The sequence below is a fragment of the Xyrauchen texanus genome, chromosome 44 (genome assembly GCF_025860055.1).
Source record: "Xyrauchen texanus isolate HMW12.3.18 chromosome 44, RBS_HiC_50CHRs, whole genome shotgun sequence".
Lineage (NCBI taxonomy): Eukaryota > Metazoa > Chordata > Actinopteri > Cypriniformes > Catostomidae > Xyrauchen > Xyrauchen texanus.
The window spans coordinates 4,576,220-4,601,178 of NC_068319.1; the positions used below are offsets into that span (position 1 = coordinate 4,576,220).

Genomic DNA, 24,959 nt, shown 5'->3' on the forward strand with positions numbered 1-24,959 from the left:
TACAAAATAAGTGACTGTACCTTTAAAGAAATCCCCATCAAAGTCAGCAGGTGGAGACACTAGTGGAGAGTCCAAATTGACAATAGACTTCATGACTATTTCAAGAGCGTTTCTGCCATACTGTAAGTGAAGGGGGAAAAAATTAAAGTGTCAGAACCCAGTCTAGCAACATCCAACTACTAAATACTGACTACTATGTGTAAAACTTGCTGTAAAGTGATCTTACTTTGTTGTCAAAGTTAAATCGGCTGAGGTCTCTGGTTTCTGTAGCTCTTCTGTCTCCGTGAGTAAGAGCACCCTATTTGAAAAAGACGAACAATTAGGCTTCAAAATAAAATAAGTGTCACTGATTTGCTACAAAAACACACAATGGTCTTTGGTGACTCACCAAGCTCTCCAGTCTTTTGGCAACGATAGAGGCGAATCTTTGTTCTCCAGCCAGTTCAGAGATGAGAAACACATACTCTGGTGCGGTCACCTGGTTTGATCTGTGTGTTCTACCTGTTGGTACAATACAAAGACTTAAACAAGCATTTGTTTTAACATTATTTTGGACATATCTTTTGTTGTCATTAAAATGCTGAAATTTGACTATATACACAGATCATCCTGCATTTCAGAATAGCAGTCTGAGTTGCTATTCTTCTCACCACAATTGTACAGAGCGGTTATCAGAGTTACCGTAGACTTCGAACCAGTCTGGCCATTCTCCGTTGACCTCTCTCATCAACAAGGCATTTCCATCCGCAGAACTGCCACTCACTGGATGTTCTTTGTTTTTGGCACCATTATGAATAAATTCCAGAGACTGTTGTGTGTGAAAATCCCAGAAGAACAGCAGTTACAGAAATACTCAAACCAGCCCACTTGACACCAACAATCACCCATGGGATCATCTAATCAGCCAATCGTGTGGCAGCAGTGCATAAAATCAAGCAGATACGGGTTAGGAGCTTCAGTTAACGTTCACATCAACCATCAGAATGCGGAAGAAATGATCTCAGTGATTTGGACCGTGGCATGATTGTTGGTGCCATACGGGCTGGTCTGAGTATTTCTGTAACTGCTGATCTTCTGGGATTTTCACACACAACAGTCTCTTGAATTTATTCATAATGGTGCCAAAAACAAAAAACATCCAGTGAGCGGCAGTTCTGTGGACGGAAATGCCTTGCTGATGAGAGAGGTCAACAGAGAATGGCTAGACTGGTTTGAACTGAAAGTCTACGGTAACTCCGATATCCGCTCTGTACAATTGCGGTAAGAATTGCATCTCAAAATGCTATTCTGAGATGCAGGTTGGCACCGTTTTGGTGGCACTAGGGGGACCTTCACAATATTAGACAAGTGATTTTAATGTTGTGGCTGATCGGTGTATGTATAAATAAAATAGGTACCCACCAAACTGCTGAATAGCTCTGTCGGCACTCCACGGCAGCTCTAATGTCATGTGTACCCTCCTCCTCTGGTTCTTCACTCTGCGGTCGGCTTGGAGGGAAATACCAGAGCTGGCAGCCTCAGAAATGATTGCGATGTTCTTCAAAAAGCAAATATACTAAAGTTTAAATGCTATTCATAACATCAAAACATCAAACAAATATTGGTAAAACAGAAGTAATATACCTTTTCTCCATCCATGAACCTCTGCTTCTCTGTGAGATTCAGAATTTCAACCGGAACATCAAGCTCCGATCGAGATTCATAGGAAATGCTACCATCGTCGTTGCTAACTACCCTTCCTTTGCGGCCAGTCATCTGAATGAAACCGTATGTGCACATTTAAAAATCAAAAGATTTTTGTACTTTACATTGTTATCGTTAAATACACAGGGACTGCATTCATAACACAAACATCAATCTGTCAGACTGACCTCAGCAACATTATCAGGTCCTCCAAGTTCATCGATGAGTTCGTCGAGAGTGTTGGGTGGTAGATGTTCTGCCAACTGCTCCAGTTGTTCCAGCAGATCTCTTTTCATCCTCTGGGCGTCCTCCACAGCATCCTGACTGGTCACACAGCTGCTCTCCTCTGGCTCACTTTTGGCTGCAAGAGATTTGGAAATTATACCAACATCCACTGACCTTAAAACTACTGGTGCTCCCAGAATCCATTTGGGCTCAAATGTTTCTGAAGTTGCTAATTTGGATTTAATGACAACTTGAAACACCATACTTTTCTACATTCAACCGTCACTCCACACATGCGTGTGTCGCAAGTGTAAAGCACAGACATATCGGAGCCTGAACCTTTGTTTTCTTTGTTTGGTATGCCACCAAAGCAGTTGAAGCCTATGGTGTGGGAAAAATTTGGGTATGTTACATTTAAAGAGGCACCAGCAATGTTTCTCATTTATCCAGTTTATAAGGTTTGTCACAAAAAGTGAAGGCTCAAGCAGGAAACACTTCAAGAAGCCCCACAGATGAAAGTGAAAATACAGCCTATACGCCTATATGAAGCTAAATTACAGACCCCCTTTCAATAAAACAACAGATACAATTCAGTTTTACAATATTTGTAAAGACTCGTTTAGTTAACAGGTAGGCTAACATTGTTTGAGCTTTCATCACACTCACAAATGCAGAAAATGGATTTAAACACTTCTATGCAATGTTACAATGGGCTGACTGTTTGTATCTGAACTGTTAACCTAAGCAGTAATAAATCACAAAATTATGATTGTGATTGTTTTTTCATAAATCTTAAAATAAAAAAAATAATAAAAAATAATTTGACAGTATGGACATGTATATTTATTGTCTAAATTTAGCTATAACTAAATATTAAACTGCAAATATTAACAATGCACCTGAATACTGTGGTATTATTTAAAAATCTCATGCTGTTAAACCCCTATTTGTGTCAAAAGAAAAGTCATATCAGAAGTGGAAAAAGTTATTACATCAATGCAAGATTATGAAAACAAGAAATTGTACTGATAACAGGCACTGGTGAAGATCAAGAACATACATTTAGAAAGTATGTAGGGTCACGTTTGATTACATGTTGCCTTAAAACTAGTTTAAACTGAAATGATCAATAATCAAAGGTTCAGAAACCCTGCAAGAAGCTCAAAAGTCGTGTTTCCATTACAGGGCCAAATGAGGGCGTGCCTTTGCCAGTTGCGTTAACATGGTCACTTCAGGGGCTTCGTTGTGCCTCCTCAGGGCTTTTTCTGGGGCAACGGCCAATGATCTTTGGCCCACCGATTACCCTTGGGCCAAACAAGGCCATCTGGGGATTGTGGCGGGGGTCAATGTCAAAGGAGGAGTTGTCAAACTTGCCAGGTTGTGTATCCAGCGCACAACGGTACATCTTGGCAAATAAAAATAAAATTGTGATTACAGTACAAATCTGTTATCTAGCACAATGGAAAAAGCGGTGCCCAAAGAAAGAACTATCCCTGGTTGAGATCATGGATGGACTGCTGGGAAATCGTCCCGCTGTTAGTGGAGATACCACTCTGGACACCATGGCAGTTACAGTCGGTGAGCTGTCAACTAACTTATCTTTCTAGCTAGCTAATGATTACAAACGATATAAACTTGATATTCTAGATAACTAGATTACATGATACCTCAGCTTGAGCTTCCCTATTGCTTGTGAAATGGGCACCAGGGTGGCATATTAATGGAGTGTTTTAGGGCAATTTTGCGGGTGCTATTGGCAGATTGATTTTGGTCTCACAGCTAGAGGTCCGAGGGTATTAGCCTTGGCTGGCCAATTGATAGCACTGGCCCGATAGTTGAAAAGCGGCTATAGTCACTTACCAACCGTAACTGTGTTGTCTGAAGGTTTGATGGCGGGGCTTGTAAAAGTGGGCCTGGTTGTTCCAAGCCCAGAAGCTAACAAGGCACTCTGAATAGAGTCTGGATCAATACTCTTTTTCTTCTTCTTGTTTCTCTTCTCTTTGCTCTTTTTGGAGTCTTTTCTGATGAGCCATGGATCTGACAAAGTAAAAGATATTTTAAATAATACCAATTAAACTTACATACTGAACTGAGCGCAACATGCGTAAGAGTACGTTCATTAAATTCTCACCATCTTCGTCATCCTCACTGGAATCATCCTTAAAGGGGTTGAAGTCATCTTCATCCTCCTCCCCTGAGCTTAAAGATTTGAAGCTGTCATCACTCTCTGCATCTTTGTCTGAATCCTCAGAGTTACTCTCATTAGAGCTGGTATCAGATAGACCTCCGGACTTACGGGCTTTCTTTATTTTCTTCTTTGTTTCGGGCCCTGCAAACACACACAAACAACCTGTGGTCAAAGCAAAACTAAGTGCAACAAAGAGTGGTTTTCCTTCCTAAACCATAAAGTTGAAACTAATCATTCCCATGCCCTGTGAATAGCTGTGAGTTGTAGTACCTTTCCGTTTTTTGCCTTTCTGCTCGATTTTGGTTTCGGAAGCTGAAGGGGTTTTCTTGGTACTCAGGTCAATGCCCAACAAACTGAAGAGCTTCTGTCTGTCTGGAGCAGGGAAATGCTTCTCCACCAGGGACTGCAACACACCCCTATAAAGGATCATGCATACAAATCTGTTCAGTTAGACATCAGCATTTAAAATATACTGTATCATCAGTACTTCAGTTTTACACTAATTGCTGAAAATGGAATCCCCAACTTCAGCATTCTGAATCTGTGGCTCTCTGTTCCAAACCCTCATTACCTGCATACATCAGTTTTAGGATTCATAGGCCCCTTATAAAATAACCTCACTAAGGCCAAATGTTAGGCTGCACTACATGCATCCTTAACATATGAGGCCATTTCAAATCAGTCACTTATGAGGTTTCACTTCAGTTACAATGCAACCTTAGAAGGTAGCTGCCCAATAGGGCTGCACGATTTGGGGAAAATGTAATATTGCAATTATTGCGAAATGCAATATTATAAACAAACGGTAACATGAGTCAACTTGCTTGGTTAAAAGGAAAATGCACAAATAGATTACTGATAATGCTGAAATGTGTATTTCTCAACTCAAACATACAAACTAGCAACAACAACAATTATAAATGCACAGTGTTTTCAAATTAAAATAATATTTTTACAAAATGAAATAATATTTTTGTATTACTGCAAATGTGTTATTTTCTCAATATTACACCTAAATAAAATGGAACAATAAATAAGAACATACACATTTTCATGAAAAGAAGATTTTTGTTTTGTTCAAATGACCAACTGGTATTTCCAAATCCTCCTAAAAAGTTGTACTTATCGCTGGTACCTCTTGTCCAGTGTGTGGATAATTTTCTGAAATCCCACTTATATATATATATATATATATATATATATATATATATATAAAAATTCCACATTTTGTTATGTTACAGCCTTATTCCAAAATGGATTAAACTCATTATTTTCCACAAAATTCTACAAACAATATCCCATAATGACAACGTGAAAGTAGTTTGTTTTAAATCTTTGCATTTTTATAAAAAATTAAATAAATAAATAAAAATCACATACACATAAGTATTCACAGCCTTTGCTCAATACTTTGTTGAAGCACCTTTGGCACCAATTACAGCCTCAAGTATTTTTGTGCATGACGCTACAAGCTTGGCACACCTATTTTTGGGCAGTTTCTCCCATTCTTCTTTGCAGGATCTCTAAAGCTCTTTCAGGTTGGATGGGGAGCGTCAGTGCACAGCCATTTTCAGATCTCTCCAGAGATGTTCAATCGGGTTCAAGTCTGGGCCACTCAAGGACATTCACAGAGTTGTCCCGTAGCCACTCCTTTGTTATCTTGGCTGTGTGCTTCGGGTCGTTGTTCCGTTGGAAGATGAACCTTCACCCCAGTCTGAGGTCCAGAGTGCTCTGGAGCAGGTTTTCATTAAGGATGTCTCTGTACATTGCTGCATTCATCTTTCCATCTTGACCTTGACTACTCTCCCAGTTCCTGCCGCTGAAAAACATCCCCACAGCATGATGCTGCCACCACCATGCTTCACTGTAGGGATGGTATTGGCCAGGTGATGAGCAGTGCCTGGTTTCCTCCAGACATGACGCTTGTCATTCAGGCAAAAGAGTTCAATTATTGTTTCATCAGACCAGAGAATTTGGTTTCTTATGGTCTGAGAGTCCTTCAGGTGCCTTTTTCCAAACGCCAGGTGGGCTGTCAAGTGCTTTTTATGGAGTGGCGGCTTCCATCTGGCCACTCTACCATAGTCCTTCTCCCCCGATCGCTAAGTTTAGCAGGACAGCCAGCTCTAGGAAGAGTCCTGGTGGTTCAAAACTTCTTCCATTTACGGATAAGAGGCCACTGTGCTCATTGGGTCCGTCAATGCTGCCGCATTTTTCTGTACCCTTCCCCAGATCTGTGCCTTGACACAATCCTGTCTTGGAGGTCTACAGACAATTCATTGGACTTCATGGCTTGGTTTGTACTCTGACATGCACTGTTAACTTATATATACAGGTGTGTGCCTTTCCAAATCATGTCCAATCAACTGAATTTACCACAGGTGGACTCCAATGAAGTTGTAGAAACATCTCAAGGATGATCAGTGGAAACAGGAAGCACCTGAGCTCAATTTTGAGTGTCATGGCAAAGGCTGTGAGTACTCATGTACATGTTTTTGTAATAAATTTGCAAACATTTCAAACAATCTTCTTTCACATTGTCATTATAGGGTATTGTTTGTAGAATTTTGAGGAGAATAATGAAATTTAATCAATTTTGGAATAAGGCTGTAACATTACAAAATGTAGAAAAAGTGAAGCGCTGTGAATACTTTCCGGATGAATTGTCTTGTCTGTGTAATGTGCGTGTGTGTGTATATATATATATATATATACACACACACACACACACACACATTTAGTGTTATTTTTCACATAAGATTGATCTTATCATGATGATCAATGATGCAACACGTTGCGAGCTGCAGTCAATGGGGTTGAGCGACGAACGTCTCCGTGTTAGAGTGCGCATCACCCGGCGGAACTTTATATCTCTCCCGGTCTCGACTCCCGCTCGGATTGGGTCTGTTCCGCGACTGGTTGAAGCAGCTCTGACCGCACAGAGAATGACAGTTTTGGAGTTTGTGCTTATTTACATGTCACACTCCCGTAATATATGAAATTTAAGGATGAAATAAATCTATAATCGCCAAGCTGTGATCGGTGTTATTTTTCCTGGCCATCAGTTCAGTGTCGGTCTGCTCGGCATCCATCTTCACCTGATTTCCACGCTGCACACCGGAAACTCACACGTCATGACCACACGTGCCTCTCCCTAAACGGAGACTGACTGGTCATATTTTTATTAGCGGTGTAGAAAATGGGCAAACAGCTCTCAGAGAGAATGGGCTGTCACGTCCACACATGCACTTATTTATTTAATAAAATTGCAGCATTTTACTGTCATATAATCGCACAGGCTGACATCGCGATTGCGATATGATTAATCGTGCATCACTACTGCCCAAGTAGATTCAGTAGGGTTTGGAACACAGCCTTTAGGAGAAACCCTTTTGCCACTCACTTTGCAGTGGAAACAAAGTCATTGAGCTCGCCTCCACCCTCTTCTAAGGCCTCAAGGGTTCGAGCCTCTCCGGTTGACTGAAGACCAATCACAACACACTACAGAGAAGGAAAGAAGTTAACAAACCAAAATTACTGCAATTCTTTCTTAAAATCCTTTAACACTACTATTGCATTCAGAATCTGCATACACTTTTTGCATTCACGGGTCACTTTTGACCCAGTGGGATTCAAGCTTATAAGTCTTTTATAGGTTCTTAACTGTTCATACATGTAACAAGATTTATATTTTTGGAACGTTAACTAACTAGGTTTGCAACAGTATGAGATTTTCACGGTACGATAACAGTCTCAGAAAATATCACAGTTTCACGGTATACTGTATTACACAATTATTAACATAAGTTACAATGACCCTTAAAGGAATGTTTTTGGTTGAAAAAATGCTTTAATATAATTGAAACTTGAAACCATTTTTTTTTTTTTTTTTACAGGTGCCCTGTGTAAAAAAAGTCCCCCTTTTTGAAAATAAATAAATTCTGATAAATAAGAACGCTAACAGAATTATAATAAACAAAATTATAAACATGATTAAAAAAAATAGCATGTAAATAATAACATGTTATATAACTAAAGCATGTTAGTATAGCATGTTAAATTAACAACTAAATGAAAAAAAAAAACTTCAGCTGTGTGAGCTTTTAAAAGTAATGTCCCTTTGATTATTAAAAATTAAAATATACTGTAGGTGTCCTGAAGCAAAACCAGTTGAGAAACACTGAGATAAAGGTACAGATTTTACATTGGAACACAAGTGGCGACTCACCATAGAAAAACATATCCTGTATTTAATATATCCTGGGTCACATTTCTTTTATGTTGCATAGTTTTGTTCATGGTTTTCAAGTACAAGGACATCCATCAAGTGACATATTTGATATTGACGTCAACAACAAAAGCAACAAGTTTCTCTCCCCCCTTTTAAAAATTGAAGAGCATATTTACTTATATGAGCCCATAATTATCCCGTTTGTTTCCTTATTTCAAACAGAACATACATATTACACAGGAGAAAAGACTCATTACCATGGTCTAGTCTTTAATAATAGTAATAATAATAATAACAACAACAAATTATAGTATTTATGAAAAAATAAATACTAGCTGAAACATCTTGAAACTTTAAAACTGCCACTGTTGATATAAAATGAGGTCTAATAGATTCTACATTAAGATTGTTTCATATGAAACTATAACCCTGTCAAATTATAACAGTTACTTTTACTCATGTAAGATTGTGAAACAATTTTGTTAAGGTGATGTGTAATGATTTTATTTTAAGGCACATAGCACAGTGTTGCTCTTTTCCTCTTCAGTGCTGTCAGCATGTCAGGTCTGCTTGACTTGTCTTCCTCCATAATGCTTTAAACTAGAAGTCTCACTAGAACTGAAATTGGTCACATCAGTTTTGAGGTCTGTGCTCCGCAATATCGAGGGAAGCCCGGTTGTTGCACGCGTGCACCAGAGAGAAGAGTAGATCATGATCGCGAGCTGGTTCAGTCACACGCGTGCGAAAGTGCAGATGAGAAGCTTTTGGCTTCTTTGATTGCGAGATTATCATTAAATCTGCCACGGTAGTCCTAAATAGGCAACCCTATAACTGACAAATATCAGTTATAATTTTCTTTAGAAATAATACATTTGAAATACATCTAAAATATAACATCATATACAATTAACTTCTAATGTGAGAATTATTAGTAATTTTAATGAATTTCCCATTACTCTTAAATGCTCAATACACCTTGGTCAAAAGTTTTGAAACCAATGTATTCTTTTTCAATGAAACATCAAAACAACTGTATACAACATTAATACTTCTGTACTATGTTTCTAAAAAAAAATCTATTCCATTTACTTGCATGAACTGCCGAATGTTGATGTGCAAGTATGCTGTAAGCTGGTTCGGCAGCAGATGGATGCAGAGTAAAACATCTGAAAAATTTCCTATTTCAAGCTCTATTTAGACTAATGATAAAACAATGTTTTTTTTAATGGATGATGCTGATATCCAGAGAGTAAGGTGGCCGATATATCACACAATTTAATATAGTAAATAAACATAAAACTTTATTTGTAACTTTAAACATTATAAACACCATTTACTCAATTTCACACTACGCTTTATTTTTTAGATTCCTTTTTACAAATTAATTGTATTTGAAAGAGTGGATAGCAGTTTCTTCTGATTTTTGTTTAGCCATCACATTTTTATTTATTTATTTGCATAATTGTTAATATATTAGGAAGGAAATAACAGTACACACAGTAGTACAGTAACTGCTGTGTCCACGTTAGCAATTGCATTATACAAAAATACAGAATTGAATCAAACCAATTGCACATACAGTGCATTGTGAATAAGACATTTACTTATAGCACACGTGAGCACTTTTACCTTGAACAAGCTCATGCAGATCCAGCTTGAGCAACAATCTACAGAGTTTAAACGGCCTAGATCACCTGCCTGGATTGTCATGGAGTGACCATCATGATTTGTGAATCACAGGAACTTTTGATTTAATAAATATAGTATGTATGTGCTGCACGCTTCATATATATATATATATATATATATATATATATATATATATATATATATATATATACACACACAAACACCTCTCTCAGGTCAAAAATGACCAAAGGCAATTTAAGGGTTAATAACAAGTGAACATTTAATCTAACCTTTCCGTTTTTAACCTCCTCTCGGGCCAGCTGCACTACTCGACCAACTTTGGAGGCAATACAAAGGTACTTGAAGAACCTCTGGTGAGCGGACCAGAACTGCCCCCACATTGACTTTTTCATCCGTTGTTCTGCATCCATCAAGTTGGCAGCTTGCTGGAACTTCTCTCTTGCAGTGACCCACTGCAAGTTTGAAAGGTAAATGACTTCATGGTCAGTGAGTTGTTCTTTATTGACTTGAAAGTGTTAATGATAATCTTGCACATCTCAATTATTCAATTTATAGTTCTTAAAAGATACATAGCAAGTTTGCACAACTAATATGTTTTACTTGATGTGAATCATCTCTAGATGGTACAAGAACACTAATCTTAACTAGTTAAAGCAATTTTGAAAGTCCAAGACAGTTGATTTTATTACCCACCAAGCGGACAGATTTGTTGTACATCTTAATGTATTTCTGCGTCAAAGGAACTTCTTCTATTTTAAACGTCACGCCTGTGAAGCTCAGCTGTCGAGCAATGTACATTCCTCTCAGTTTCATATCCATGGCAACAATCTCCATGGCACCAACACCTCTAAAATAACCCAACAAAATACAGATTTAATTTGGAGAAAATGAAGGCTAATATTCAAAACACAAACACACGAGAACTATCACCTGCTATTACACAAATTCTTTGACCTGATAAACTCACCTTCTCTCCACAGCTTGGATAAAATTAGTAAATTCCTTAAATGGCGTTCCTTCCCCCCATATCCCAAGACGATTCATGTAGGCCATGTTGCGGGGTTCGGATGCTCCTACACAAAATACAAAAGCAGATTTATAAAATGGCAAAATAAAGACATGATATGAAAAGGGAAACTGAAATGCATACATGGTTACATACCTGTAGCACTTGCATACACCACCCGAGCTTTTGGCAGCTTGTTCTGTAGCTCCAAAACTGCCAGCCCGGTTTTTGTGGGCTTAGACGACCCAATAGGGCAAACATTTTTGGCTTTGTGACATTCATCAAAGACGATCTGAGAGTTTCAGTCAAGGGAATCCATTCACCATAGATACAGCAAAGATTCAACTTCACTAGCATTTAGTAAATTTTAGGGCAATATAGCCAAAATAATCCTGATTTTTTTTATTATTTTCAAAATCTATCTAGAATGTCAAGCATATACACTCAAATGGCTTCAAAGAATGATTTAAAAAAAATAATAATAATATATATATATATATATATATATATAAAAAACACTAAACCAACTAGCCATTCAAAATTTTTAAGATTAGAACAAAAACCGTAAAATGATGAATTTCCCCACACAGTTTTTCCACTAAATGAACACAACAATGATATCCAGTATATTGGAAAGGAATTTTTACCTCAAATGTTAACTTAAACATTAAAAATGCCACAGAGACTTTTGCAAACAAGATACAAAAAAAAACAAAAAACAACTGAGCAACTCCAAAGCTGAAATAGAGACTTAAATGGCAAAATAAAAAGTGCATTAAAATAAATGTTGCATATTTTATTTCAGCAGCACAATCATTACAAATACATCATGAAATGTAGTGATATAGTGAAACACTATATCACCCAGACCTGGTCAATACACAGCAAAACTAACTTGATTTTCTTAGTCAAGAGGCCTAAAATCTATGTCTGCAGTAAAAGGATACAACACCATCAAAGTCCTCTCCACACCAGTGTAGCAGCTGCTTGAATCTTGTCTTGTACTTTCCCCCAGACTGGCTCTCTCCAATCAGAGACGAGTATGTGGCAAAGATCACACCTTTTTTCACACTACCATTGTGTTTCGATGAGATCTTTCCATATTTGAACTGGAAAAAAGGGAGCGGAGAATGAATATGCATATAATATATTATTGTATATTTAACGTTTTTCATCTGTTATATCTTATTAATCATTTATTTTGTTGACACTTTATGTATGCATGTTTAAATGTATACATTTGTATGTATATATGGTTGTATTTGTACTGGAAGCTTCTGTCACCATGACAAATTCTGTGTGAGTGTGTGTGTGTGTTAGCATACTTGGCAATAAAGCTCATTCTGATTCTAAAAAGACAAACATCTTATATGTTGAATAAGCACTTCGCAAACCTTGTTTAAAGAATGGACCTGAATGTTCTTTGCACCGATGTCTCTTAAGTCTCTCTCTGCATCATATTTCAAGTCATTTGAGACACTAAACCTGCAGAGACCAATGGGACAAAAAGAAATAAATGATGGTAGAATTGCAAACTGAAAAGCTGCTTGAAGAAAAAAAGAAAAACAAAAGTTATTACCAAAGTGATCTTTTCCTGCCAAGCAGATAGTTTTCATATATGATGCCAGCAATGGTTCTACCCTTTCCAACACCGGCTCCGTCTCCAATCAAGTAGGCTGCTCTGTCTCTGTTTGGTAGGAATGTCTCATGTTGCTGCATGAAAACGCACGATTAAGAGACAGATCTGAAAATTACGATTTATGCCTGAAATGCTATGAAATTACTGTCTGAAAAGTTGATATGTAATGTAATTTTGAGATCTGCATAAATTTCATAAAACATTTTAGAAGGTTACATTATGTAAAAGCGCACAGACCTGGGCAGCGTATGTGATGGCTTCAAGCTGAAGGGCAGATAACCAGCCTCTGTCAATGGTCTCCTCTGCAATGGTAAGTCTGTACCACACATCTGGAGGGTTGACACTGGAGAGAGAGCTGGTCTCCACTACAGGATCAGGGTGCCGCAGTCCAATCCTTACTGTGATAAAAGATGAAACCAACTTAAGCAAACTATCAAGGAAGAGTTGAAGTAAAATACAACACTCTAAACAAACACACAAAGAAGTGTGCATTCCATGTACAATGCCTAGTGTACACTACACAACTTACAGTCAGCACCCTTCAACTCAGTCTTGTTTTCCATCATGCTGGTGCGAAGACTAAAGGATTGTAGTGTATCAACTACATGACCATTCATCCCTGACTGAGGCTAAGTGTACACCTGGTATGAAGTTGCATTTTGGTAAACAAGCAAGATACATCACCGGGGACAGGGGGCCAATTCATTATTTGGGCATCTTTGATGCCCTTGCTGTCTAGCCAAGCAGTGGAGTACTTTGATGCATGTGATGGTGCATTGTCCTGCACAAAGATCACAGGCTTCTTGAATGCTGAGGACTTCATGTACCACTGCTTGAAGGAAGTACTTTCCAGAAACCGGCAGTAGGTTTGACAGTTGAGTTTCAACTCGAAAAGGTCCAACTACCTCATCCTTAATGATAGCAACTCATACCAGTACCCCTCCTCCACCTTGCTGGCACCTGACTCGAAGTGGTGCCCTGTGTCCATTAGTTATCTAGCCACGGGCCCATCCAGAGTCAATATAATTTAATCTGTCCATAAATCCTTTGAAAAATCTGTCTTCATGCATTTCTTTGCCCAATCTTGACACTTCAACTTGTGAATATATTCAGTGGTGGTCATGTCTCTGAGCACTTGACACCTTGTACTTCTGTACACTCCAGGTAGGTTGCAGTTCTGGAATACGGTAGCAATGGAGGATAATGAGTTCCTGGTAGCTTCACGTTTAATTAAGTCTTTTGCATTTAATTTGCGCCTTTTCTTCTCCATGCGTTTTTTGCGCCCCAGTTGACTATTCGCAACAAAACGTTTGATTGTACAGTGGTCAAGCCTCAATAGTTAAGCTATTTCAAGAGTGTTGCATCAGTCTGAAAGACATTTTACAATATTTGACTTTTCAGTGCCAGTTAAATCTCTTTTTTTGGCCCATTTTTACCAGAGGTAATGAAGCTGCCTAATATTTATCACACCTTGATATAAGGTGTTAGTCACTTTCGCCACACCCGCCCTCATTACACAAATACATACCACCTGAAAATGATTGAATCCAATAACCTTTCAAGTTTATATGGGTTGGAGTTGGAAAATGTGCTCAGAATAAGATCAGAATACTCACTTGCCTAATAATTGGGCATACAGTATATGAGCAAATCTGGAATGACCAATAGTGTAAACAGTCTGGTCATGTCTACACTCAAAAGGAAAATTGTGAAAAATCTTTCGTTTGATCAATGGGCTGCTTGGTACCAAGTGAGTCTCTTGAAGACAAGAGGGAATGGGATTAACAACAGCAGATAAAAGCTGCAGTTTAGCAAAGTTTACTTTAATCCCTCGCCAGTTCCAATGAATAATTTGATTCATTCTCAAGTAGGCAAAACCGGTACATGTCCTTTACTTCTGCATTTAGGAGATAAGCTATGGCTATGAGAAGTTATGTTGTCTTTCATTTCAATATCCTTTGAAATTTCTTTTGACATCTTTTTCCTTGATTAACTTTTGGTTCCTGTGTTCTTATACTACTTTGTGTATTTTTCGCTTTTGAAGATTGGTTGTGTTCAGCTGACAGACTTTGTTCTTCAATGACTTGAGTCTGACAATGTAATTTGGCTTTGGGTGCTTGGGGTCTTCTTTTTAGATGAGATAGAATTTTTGTTTATGTATTGTGGTTTGTCATTATTCACCCAGGTCAGGTCTGTCAGGCATTCAGCAGTGCTTGTGATTGGTTTTACAACAGAGTGTAGTGGCTAAAGCACAGTGCTGTTAATCAGAAGGTAACTGGTTCTAACCCCACGGCCACCACCATTGTGTCCTTGAGCAAGGCACTTAACTCCAGGTTGTTCCGGGGGGATTGTCCCTGTAATAATTGCACTGTAAGTCGCTTGGATAAAAGCCTCTGCCAAATGCACAAATGTAAATGCTACAGTATGTCATCCTCATCCATATCTTGTAGCTCTCTGGTATGGATAACTCCTATACTGCTGTTCAGAGATGGATGATACAAGGCTTTTATAGGACCATTGGCCAGCGTATTAGCACACAGATTATCTGCGTGAATTATTTTATTTTTTTTAACATTCCACCAGTATTTGTCCAGACCGTAGTTTTTTCACATCTTTAAATGGTCCCTGCTATACAGAGATAACTTTATTGTAAAAGGGGACAGATTAGTCAGAGGCATGTCAGGCTGTATGGATTCTAAAAGAATGAATCTCTGACAACTTTCACTTTTTTGGGAGAACATACAACAAAGTATCAGAGTCATCATCCACATTCTGTTCAAACTTTAGGCATTTAGGTTTTTTTTTGGTTAGCCATGTTTGTGTTATTTTCGTTTCATTACTCCCACTCCCCACCCACCTCGGAGTCGAACAAGGGGAGGCACAGAGCCACGGGTATCCTCCAGATATGCACAAAGGATACGGGGGTAATACTCGAGCAAAAGGAACAAAGTTCATATTCCTCAATTGACCCTCAGCCAAAGCACTTTAGGGCAAGTCTTGACTAGTCGCTTGATTCCAACCTCCCGTCTATGTGAAGTCAGAGCCAAAGCACTGTGTTGGACCTGAAGGAGCCACAACAAACCACATTCCTCAATTGCCAGGACCTTTTTCTCCACAGTCACTGGTTGCAACATACAGCAAAGAAGTCACCCCATTTGTCACCTCTTACGATCAGCAAGGGGGTGCCCACAGGGGTTTTACTGAATGATAAAGCGCAAAAAAAGTAAAGAAGAGAAAGCGCTAAAAACCAGAGCACAACGTGCTCATGCTGACACCCCCGAGCAGGACGCGGCCTGGGAGTCGACTTTGTTGGGGAGGTGCAGGACAGTGCACACACCTGACAATGTCAAATATAAAGCCGTTTTGAAAACATTTGTAGCATCTGGGGCTAGTCTCTGAATGTCGCAGGAGTGCGGGCATAACAAGACCATTCGATGTGAAATCGGAGACTTCAGATTTTGAGTCAGCAGACCAGTCGCCGACTAAAAACATCAAAGACGACAAGCTGACATGCATTATAAGTCATGTAGTGTACACATGGATTAAGTAAAATCAACCAATTGCTTCCAAAAGGCATCCCAAATGGCATGATCATTCATACATTTCATTGGCATGTATTCGGAGTACGTCTCTGCATGACCCAGCTCCTCTTCTTCCTCTTCCTCTGGTTCGTCTTCCTCCTTCATTCCTGGTAATTTCTAAAATCAAGCAGAAATAGGTAGAGGAGGAGTAATGGATCTACATATATAACAACAAGTTTCCCAAACAGCCCTGCCCCAAACTCCTTCCATTGATTGGGTCAATGTTACCATGTGGGGCCACTCAAACAAAGAGAAATTTTGAAAGAGCCACAATATTTACACTTTTCAGGGACATCCATTTGGCTTACTCAGAGTTTAATCTGCTTATCAAACTGGAATAGGAAAAGTATATTGAAATCAAAAATATTGAAAACTCACGGTCACCGGTGAAAAGCTCCGCATTTTCATGTCATCGTTGACCCAGATTCTCGCTACATCTTTGCTGGTCACTTCTTTTTTCAAACCATTGTTTAATTCCGCTGAGGGAGAGAGGGAGAGGGTTAACATACAGACATTAACATTCACACAAACCAACCGCAGTGTGTGAGAAATAATACGTTCCCACCACATGAAAGCACCTGTGAAAACTAACTCTGTGCACATAAGCTCCATTAAAACCCTACCCATACCTGATCGGTTCATCATCTTTGTGGAGACCAGAATAATTTCTGAAAGGAAGAGCATTTACATTAAAAGATTCAGCATGATTGCATACACATGGTCTCGCTTTAAAAAAAGAATTGCACCAAAAAGTCAATGCTCAAAACTCAACTAGTGTTAGTGTGACTTTTACTACAAAAAGTAGCTGACATCTGAGGTACTTTTATTTCATGCTAATCACTGCTATTAAAATAACAATGGTGCAAGCTGATTATGTAAAATGAAAATTGGAATTAACATGTTTAAAAGAACAGAAACAAAAAACAATTAACTTAAAAGCATAATTGTCACATTACCAATTTAATCTAGTGTTATTAAAGCTGTTGAGTTGAAAGGAAATTAATCTGCCAATAGTTTTAAAATTGGTAGCCAATATTAAATGTTCTTAGTCTCCCTGTGATGGCGAGGGCCAGACAGATGCTACAAGAGTCCAAATTGTTTTGCTTCACTGCATCCAGCTGCTCACTCAATCAGATAAGGGAAATAAAATGTGCACCCTTACAATAACCTACAACATATTACAATATAAACAATTAAAATTAAACAGATTTGTTATGACCTTACATTTCGGAAAACTTAATTTGAGACATCAAGGATCCGCAGGAACCCTGTCTAACTGATTGTTCAGTGAAACGTTCCGATCCCCTGCCATCCTACATTTCAGAAATTAGCTTACAAGCCACACAAAATGAAGAGAGTTTGACAAATTCCAGTATGCGGTGAAGTCACGGAGTATGTGCATGAATTTGGGGTGTTTCTTTTGCAGTGTAGAAAGCGCACAGCTGAAAAGGGCTGGCAAGTGTTACATTGAATCAAAAATATGAAATGAACCTTGTGAAATATAATAGCGGCACTCATAATTTAGTATATATGGGAAACACTGTATAGTATGCATCTATATAGTATGAGCCATTTGAGGCATATGGGCTACTTCTATGGTTATTTTGGACCTTGACAGTGCCTGGTTACTATGAACTTGTTGGAAAAGGGGCTGAAAATACATTCAAATGTTCACATTTGAAACAAAACAAACAAACTACAACATATAAGTTTGGAACAACATTGAGGCAAGTCAATAATGCCAGACTTTTAATTCTGGTTAAACTACTCATTGACATTTTTTTTTAAAACCTGCCTAAAAACTGGTGCACTAAATCCTAAGAGCAGGTAAACACAGCTTTAGTAGTCAATATGACTGACCCTTACAGTCAAAAAAACATCTATGATCGCTTGAGATCCAACACCTCTGCCAGCACTCACTTGTGGCTGTTGCCGTAGCAACGGGCTGAGCTATGTCAGGTGGGGGCTTCAACTTCATGAGCTCTCCAAGACTGTTTGTCTTCAAGCTGCTGGTTCTGAGAAGGTCCTTCAACCTGATCTGCTCGCTATTTGGTGGGACCACAGTGCGAATGATTGGGGAGGACAACGAGCTCCGCTGGGCTGCCGAGCTTGTGTGTACCACCTTGGTTACTGTGATGGTCTGTCTGGAGGTGGTTCCAGCTGAAGGTTTGGTGACTACAATGGTTCCCAGTGATGGCAACTGATTCAGTTGATTTAAGACGAAGGTGGTAGTTGAGGGCTGAGGCTTCTCCTGCAAGTAGGAGACACAACAAATATACTGATGATCAAACAATGCCGCTAAGGATGTGCAAAACTAAATATTTTCAAAAACGACAAGTCGGTTAGTGTCTGTCCAACCATACACTGCTAAGAGGTTAGATAAGTACAGCCATTCAATCGGTTAACTGACAGGAATTCAACCAATAAATAGGCTAAATAACTTCAACCTTGCATTGCACAAAACTATTTACAGTTTTTGTACTTACAATTGGTCACTTCATGCATTTTTTCATCCGATTAAATAAGCAAATACCATTTACACTTGGCCACATAAATGTGTCTACGCCCCATTTACACCTTGTATTAAGATGCATAATAAACATTGCGGTTTACACCTGCTCACTTAAATGAGTCTTCTGTGAACACTTGTGATCCGATTTGAAGGGGAGGGTCTCTGTTTCACGACGACATACAGTCATTATCTCAGTGTATTACTGCATGATATTAAACTGCAAACACTGTCAATTATGAATAAAACCTAAGTTTCTGTTCAGGATTTCCATTTTATTTAATCATTAAATAATTGAATCAGCTTATATAGGCTTATATATTATAGCATTAATGGAAAAATATATAGCCTATTCAGTTAAAAAAAAATATCTAGGTATGTAGGACTTTGTAACTAGAGATTTAGCCACATTATTCCATGAAGCTCCTTGGACACCAAAATCGTAATTGCACAATGTGCAAAATGCATGATTTGGCAGTTTTGAGGGGCGGAGGCACGGCCATTGCTCCCGATTCTTTGTGAGGAACTTTCGCTTCTTTTTAGGTCTTTTGCTCTCCCTCTCAGTGTCCTCCTCATCTGACATCATAATTATTTTAACTGCAAGGGCACACCTCCCGGTAACTTTCTAGGTAACGTTATTTATGCGGCACATGCGCTCGCTTTATTTCATCCTGACATGATCTACTTCTCTCATTACAGTGACGGGTTTGGCTCCTATAATAATTATGAATACGGCACTATGGAAAATCAGGTTTAACAATCTATGACACACCAACCATATAACTTAACGTTACATTGACAGCTTAAATGCCTGGTGAACAAGCAAGCTAGCATGCAAATTACGTAACGTTAGGCTAACGTTATGAACGTTAAATATTTTCCCAAGTCTGGCAGGTCTGCGTTAAGTTAACTCGGTTCACAATTTTAAATTTCCACATCAACCCCAGCCATTTACCTTTGCAAAGGAGTTAAAAGCACCATCCTCACTTGAGGAACCAGCCAGACGGAGGAAGAACGAGAGGTATAAATCCTGTTGCTATCGATTTGCAATCTCTTGAAATGATTGACATTATGCATTTGTCAATCATCCCCGCTTGAACCCAGCGCTATGATTGGTCAAATTATTCTTCTTTTGCTTTTCGGCAGACTAGATGCTGCTGCCTCGCTGTTAGACTTGAGTACTGCACATGCACAATTTAACAAAAAGGCATCACCAGCTTTTTGCGTAGACTGACAGATTGTACCAGCATACTTTGATGTCAAAATGATGTCAAGACGGGTTTATAAATGTTGATCTTTCAAACTATATATGGCATCTACAAAACACACAGCTCCTGCAAGAGACATTGAATAAACTAAAACGCAATGGTCAAAGATGTTTGTCCAGCATAGTGCTTTACAAACCGCAGGGTGCAGCCATGATTAGCTAGGAGTGTGATGAAATCTCTGCTCAGTTCAATATTTTAAAATCCACCAATGCTAAAAATTACCGGCATTCCAAAGATCTGACAAAATTCGCTACCTGTGCGTGGTTTGATTACAGCCTGATGCTCTCTAACAATCACATGCGTGTCTATCTGTGCAGTTCTGTATCGTGATGAATGCAGTGCTCCTGCACGAGACTCGTTTTTAATCAAAATACCCCTCTATTATTGTAGATATTAATGTAAACAGATGTTAATGAATTACGAGAGCGTAAACTGACGAGATATTAAAGCAAACACAGCCATTCATGTATAAGCAGACAGGATAAATACTTCTAAATGTTAGATCTTTGCAATGTCTACATGTATGTTATAGGTATTCTTACTGCATCAAATCAGTATTATTGTATATCAATTAATCAGAGTAAAGAGTGTCAAATATTTAAGTACTTTCAGTTTGCATTAAATCACTTTGTTTTTATATAATATTTTTAAATCTTTAATTACTACGGTTACTGAAACCCTTAAAGCACTGTTTACCATGTTCTCCAATTTAGTCTCTTGAATAATTCCTTTAAAAGCTTGAAGCAATTTTTACAAGGGAAACACTTCATTGTTTTAATTTAAATTGTTAATATATGCTTTGTAAACTTTTAGCAAAATAACAAGTGTTTTATTGCATATTTGCTTTCAAGTGCAATACCAAGTTAACATAGAACTGTTAATTAAGCTCTTTTCCACTCATTTTGCTTTTTACTTGGCATGTGAGAAACAGGCTAAATAGTTTTATTTTTTAGTGTGATTTTAAGTGTTTGTGCTGTATGTTTTATAATGTATTTGTTGCACCGTCTTGTGGACTTAGGACATTTTACATTTTTATCATTGATTTACAACAAAGATCGAAGCGGAGAACATTTTGTCAGAACCTCTAGTAAATTACATGTTACTTTTAGTGTCCAGGTTTTGTAAATCACTGAAATAAAAAATAAAACAAAATCGTGATCTTTATTCCAAGCAAAAAAATAACGTTTCTCAATTTATCCAGAATCGTGCAGCTCTAATGGATATACACTGCCTGGCCAAAAAAAGTAGAATACTCTCATATTTTGTTGGACCGCCTATAGCTTTGATTACGGCACGCATTCGTCTTGGCATTGTTGGACAACCTTCACAAGTTCACAACATTTTAGGGCTGCCAGCGACCAAAGATTTTCCAAGTCTATTAGTAGTCGTTAGTTTAAGCCATTAGTCGACTAGTTGTTGCATGTTTATGATATACATTTTATTATTTAAATGGTTTGAGTTGCAGGGCAGAGAAAGAATGTTATAAGTAACATTGCTAACAGCTTTAGCAATGTTAGCAATGTTGCTAACAAGCCGCAGCAACACCGGCAAAAGCGGTAATGATTCTGAATGTGTTGGGAAAAACCAGCAAGGAGACTTCTTAACATTTTGTTCATTTATAGAGAAAAATGCACATTAAGTTAAACATGCAGTAAGCTACTGGGACCATGATAGCTCAGTACATATTGACATGCCGAGTGACTCCATCCAGGTCTCCTAAGCAACCAAATTGGCCCAGTTGCTAGGGAGGTTACTGTCAAATGGGGTAACCTTCTTGTGGTAGCAATTAGCTGTTCTCGCTCTCAATGGGGTTTGTGGTCAGTTGTGCATTGATCGCGGAGTCTCCACAGTGTCATGCACAACGAGCCACGTAAGTGCCTAACGTTATGCTACTAACATGTTTCAAATTATAAGCCATGTTTGATGTCGACGAATGATAGGCGAACGTTTGCCTGCAGTCTGAAGAAAAGACGACGCAGACAGTCAGAGATTCTCAGCCTGCAAGCAAATAAACCGTAACAAATTATCAGTATAAATAATGGCGGTAATTACATACAAGCAAGACAATATTTTTATTTTGCCCGAGACCACGTGATCGGATAACTCAATCTTAATACGGTTCTCAGACAAACAGTATGCTAATGCAGGGCAGCGTATCTGTGTGTGGTCGAACTGTATTTTTGCCGTTGTGGCTTGTCATTGGTAAGATGTGTCATGCATCTGTGCTCATTTTAAGCATTTAGTTTCAGTTTTGTCAGCGATCTGCATCAAATAAATTATCATTTATTTAAAATTAACACACTTTATAAAAACGTAATTCTAATGCACAATCCAAAAATAATAACAGCCAATATGTACAACAATATGTAAAAGGGTTGGCACATGTAATATTTAATTTTTATACCCCACCATAAATGGACATGACGGTTGTGGAAACACCACTTACCTATAGGATACATGATGACAAACAATCTAAAATACTTTGAAACCTGAAAACTCTGAATTCTGAGATATCGGTATGATATGCATTAATGCTGACTGATTGATTGAAATTGCAATATGGCCTTAAAATAATAAACCTAAAAAAGGAATGTACCGAAATTTTGGCTGCAGAAACTTTTCCATTCTCAGAAGAGAAAGAAAAAAAAAAGCCAAACAAATGAACAAAAACTGTTACTTTAAAATCAAGTAACACAGACACTGATATGAAGAAAATGCACCGTTTTATGTGAAAAAATGTAAAGCTTGTACCTAGACTTAAAAGGTTGTAATAAACATGCTTTTTAATTTAATAAAAATTACTTTTATTAAGTTTAATTCAGTAAACAAATCCTCTATTGACTGGAGTTTGTTTTGTGGAGAACTTTTTTTTGCAGGATATTGGAAGGATTAGGGCATCTGCTGCACTTATGAATCAACCGGCTCACTGAACATTCGTTTGACTGTCCGAGGAAACTGAACGGCTTTCTTTTATTTATGAGCTGGTTCCGCTAGCGGCTCGTGGAGGAACACCGTTTTGTGAATGAATCTACACGTTCTTTGTGTTTATTCTGCCTACTGGCTGGAGTTTGTTTTATAGATTGTTTTCTGTTATGTAATTGTCTCAATTTGTACAGAAGCACCGGACTTGAGCAATACGAAGACAAAGTTGTCAAGGGGACACTGGTAGGCATACGTGGACTTTGAGTTTAGAGGGATGGACGTTGGTTGGCGCTAACATGCATGGGGTTAATGCACACGTTTTTCTTTTTTCTATTTGTTTGGTTCTGGGAGAAGTTCGAGAATGTTGGAATGTGGTCTTTATAATTGTATTTTTGGCACACAATCTATTTTTTCTAATGTCAAATGTTAATGAGTGGATTATCTCTCTCCACGTGGAATGTGAATAGGTTGGGGCACCCCATAAAAAGGAAGGTTATTTATTTTCTTAAACGTAAGAAGCTGATAAATTTGGGAAGATATGGGGTGGCTCTCAAGTAAGAACAGGGGAGTCATTACATTGATAAGTAAACCTCTACAATTCAAATGTCTCAATCAGATTAAAGAAATTAGGAAGAGTCATTGTTTTAGCTGAAACTCACTGGAAAAGGTTGATTTTGGCTAATATTTATGCATCTAACGCTGATGATCAGGGCTTTTTTATAGATCTTGAAGGGATGCTGCAAGCCGCTGGCACCCCTCATGATATAATATTGGGAGACTTTAATCTATTGATGCATTATTAACCCTCACGTGGAAGAGGCAGGAAGTGAGCCATTGTTTACAAGAGAAACTTGCGCAGACCACAGACCAAGTGCAGTTCACAAAACAGTCCAAAACAAAATAAAATAAAAATCACTAACAAATAATAATTGAAAAAAAAAACAAAAAAAAAATTACTGCAGTAAATAACCATCCTTTATTTTGGAGCAATGCCATTGCGAGATTTAAGTTTATGCATTTGGCAGACGCTTTTATCCAAAGCGACTTACAGTGCACTTATTACAGGGAAAATCCCCCCGGAACAACCTGGAGTTAAGTGCCTTGCTCAAGGACACAATGGTGGTGCTGTGGGTATTGAACCGACAACCTTCTGATTACCAGTTATGTGCTTTATCCCACTACGCCGCCGCCACCACCACTCCTACTTGAGATCTACTTGTGCTTCTCTTTAGCAGAAATATATAGGCTATGATACTGTCAGGAATTCAAGCCACAAAAGTTGTAGTTAGTGAAACAAAGTGCAAAAGCATTTACTGAGAGTCGCAGGGTATACACAGTGATATCAATGGTACAGGTGATATCACAGAACAGAAGCTTCACAAACTGAAGATGAGGTAACAGGCACTAAACAGATATCGACAAAGATCAAGAGCAAATACAGACAGGTAAATAAACACTGCAAGTCCTTTGTGTGAGACTTGACAGCAAAGTGGTGTGAAGGTGAGTTATTTATGCAGGCAGTGATGAGCGAGTGAATTGAGTGCAGGTGCGTTGAATTAGAAATCGGTGATGAGGAGCAGAGCGCTGAGAGAGCTGTGACAATGGCAAAGTTTTCATACAAACTGGAGTTCACTAGAAAAACTGCACGGGCACAGTGGATGAATTCAACCCTTTGTTTCTTACGATGGTCTGTAAATCCTCAGGGGTAAAATGTTCAGTGCACAACCTCCAATATTTAAGAGAATGTAGGTGTGTACTGATATCCAGGTTCAGCGTGATAAGCCAGAGCTTCAATCACTCATGATCAGCAATCGATGAAAAGATTTTTTTTTCCAGGCTTGCATTTTCTTTGGGGTTTCTGAAGGTTGAAGCAACCAGGATACACACACCAAATGACAATTTTGAACAATACTCTTATAAAAATACAAATCTAAACAAAGACAAATAAACTTTTGTACAGCGCTCCTCTTGTAAACAATGACGTGCTTTCAGCCCCCTCCACCACGTGACGCATGATGTTACGTCATCCCTTCCTTTCATGAGTGCTCATCACAGAGATG

The 24,959-nt window shown here is 38.4% G+C and overlaps 1 protein-coding gene across 3 annotated transcripts in view; it reads right to left on the reverse strand.

The window, feature by feature from the left end:
• The window catches only part of LOC127636816 (protein strawberry notch homolog 1-like), a 38,557-nt gene that overhangs the window by 9,517 nt on the left and 4,081 nt on the right, over positions 1-24,959 (reverse strand). For 2 of the 3 annotated variants that reach the window (XM_052117566.1, XM_052117567.1), the window contains exons 4-24: positions 18,121-18,451; positions 16,579-16,868; positions 16,221-16,317; positions 12,857-13,017; positions 12,560-12,693; positions 12,375-12,465; positions 11,928-12,089; positions 11,137-11,272; positions 10,942-11,047; positions 10,668-10,821; positions 10,244-10,426; positions 7,497-7,594; positions 4,367-4,512; positions 4,040-4,237; positions 3,769-3,945; positions 1,872-2,044; positions 1,624-1,755; positions 1,402-1,537; positions 389-501; positions 227-298; positions 21-120 (exon numbers count right to left, since the gene is read on the reverse strand). In XM_052117566.1, coding sequence (XP_051973526.1) covers positions 21-120; positions 227-298; positions 389-501; positions 1,402-1,537; positions 1,624-1,755; positions 1,872-2,044; positions 3,769-3,945; positions 4,040-4,237; positions 4,367-4,512; positions 7,497-7,594; positions 10,244-10,426; positions 10,668-10,821; positions 10,942-11,047; positions 11,137-11,272; positions 11,928-12,089; positions 12,375-12,465; positions 12,560-12,693; positions 12,857-13,017; positions 16,221-16,317; positions 16,579-16,868; positions 18,121-18,451 — 3,190 coding nt within the window. The remainder of the gene's footprint in view (positions 1-20; positions 121-226; positions 299-388; positions 502-1,401; positions 1,538-1,623; positions 1,756-1,871; positions 2,045-3,768; positions 3,946-4,039; positions 4,238-4,366; positions 4,513-7,496; positions 7,595-10,243; positions 10,427-10,667; positions 10,822-10,941; positions 11,048-11,136; positions 11,273-11,927; positions 12,090-12,374; positions 12,466-12,559; positions 12,694-12,856; positions 13,018-16,220; positions 16,318-16,578; positions 16,869-18,120; positions 18,452-24,959) is intronic. The other variant, XM_052117568.1, reaches the window with a different exon arrangement.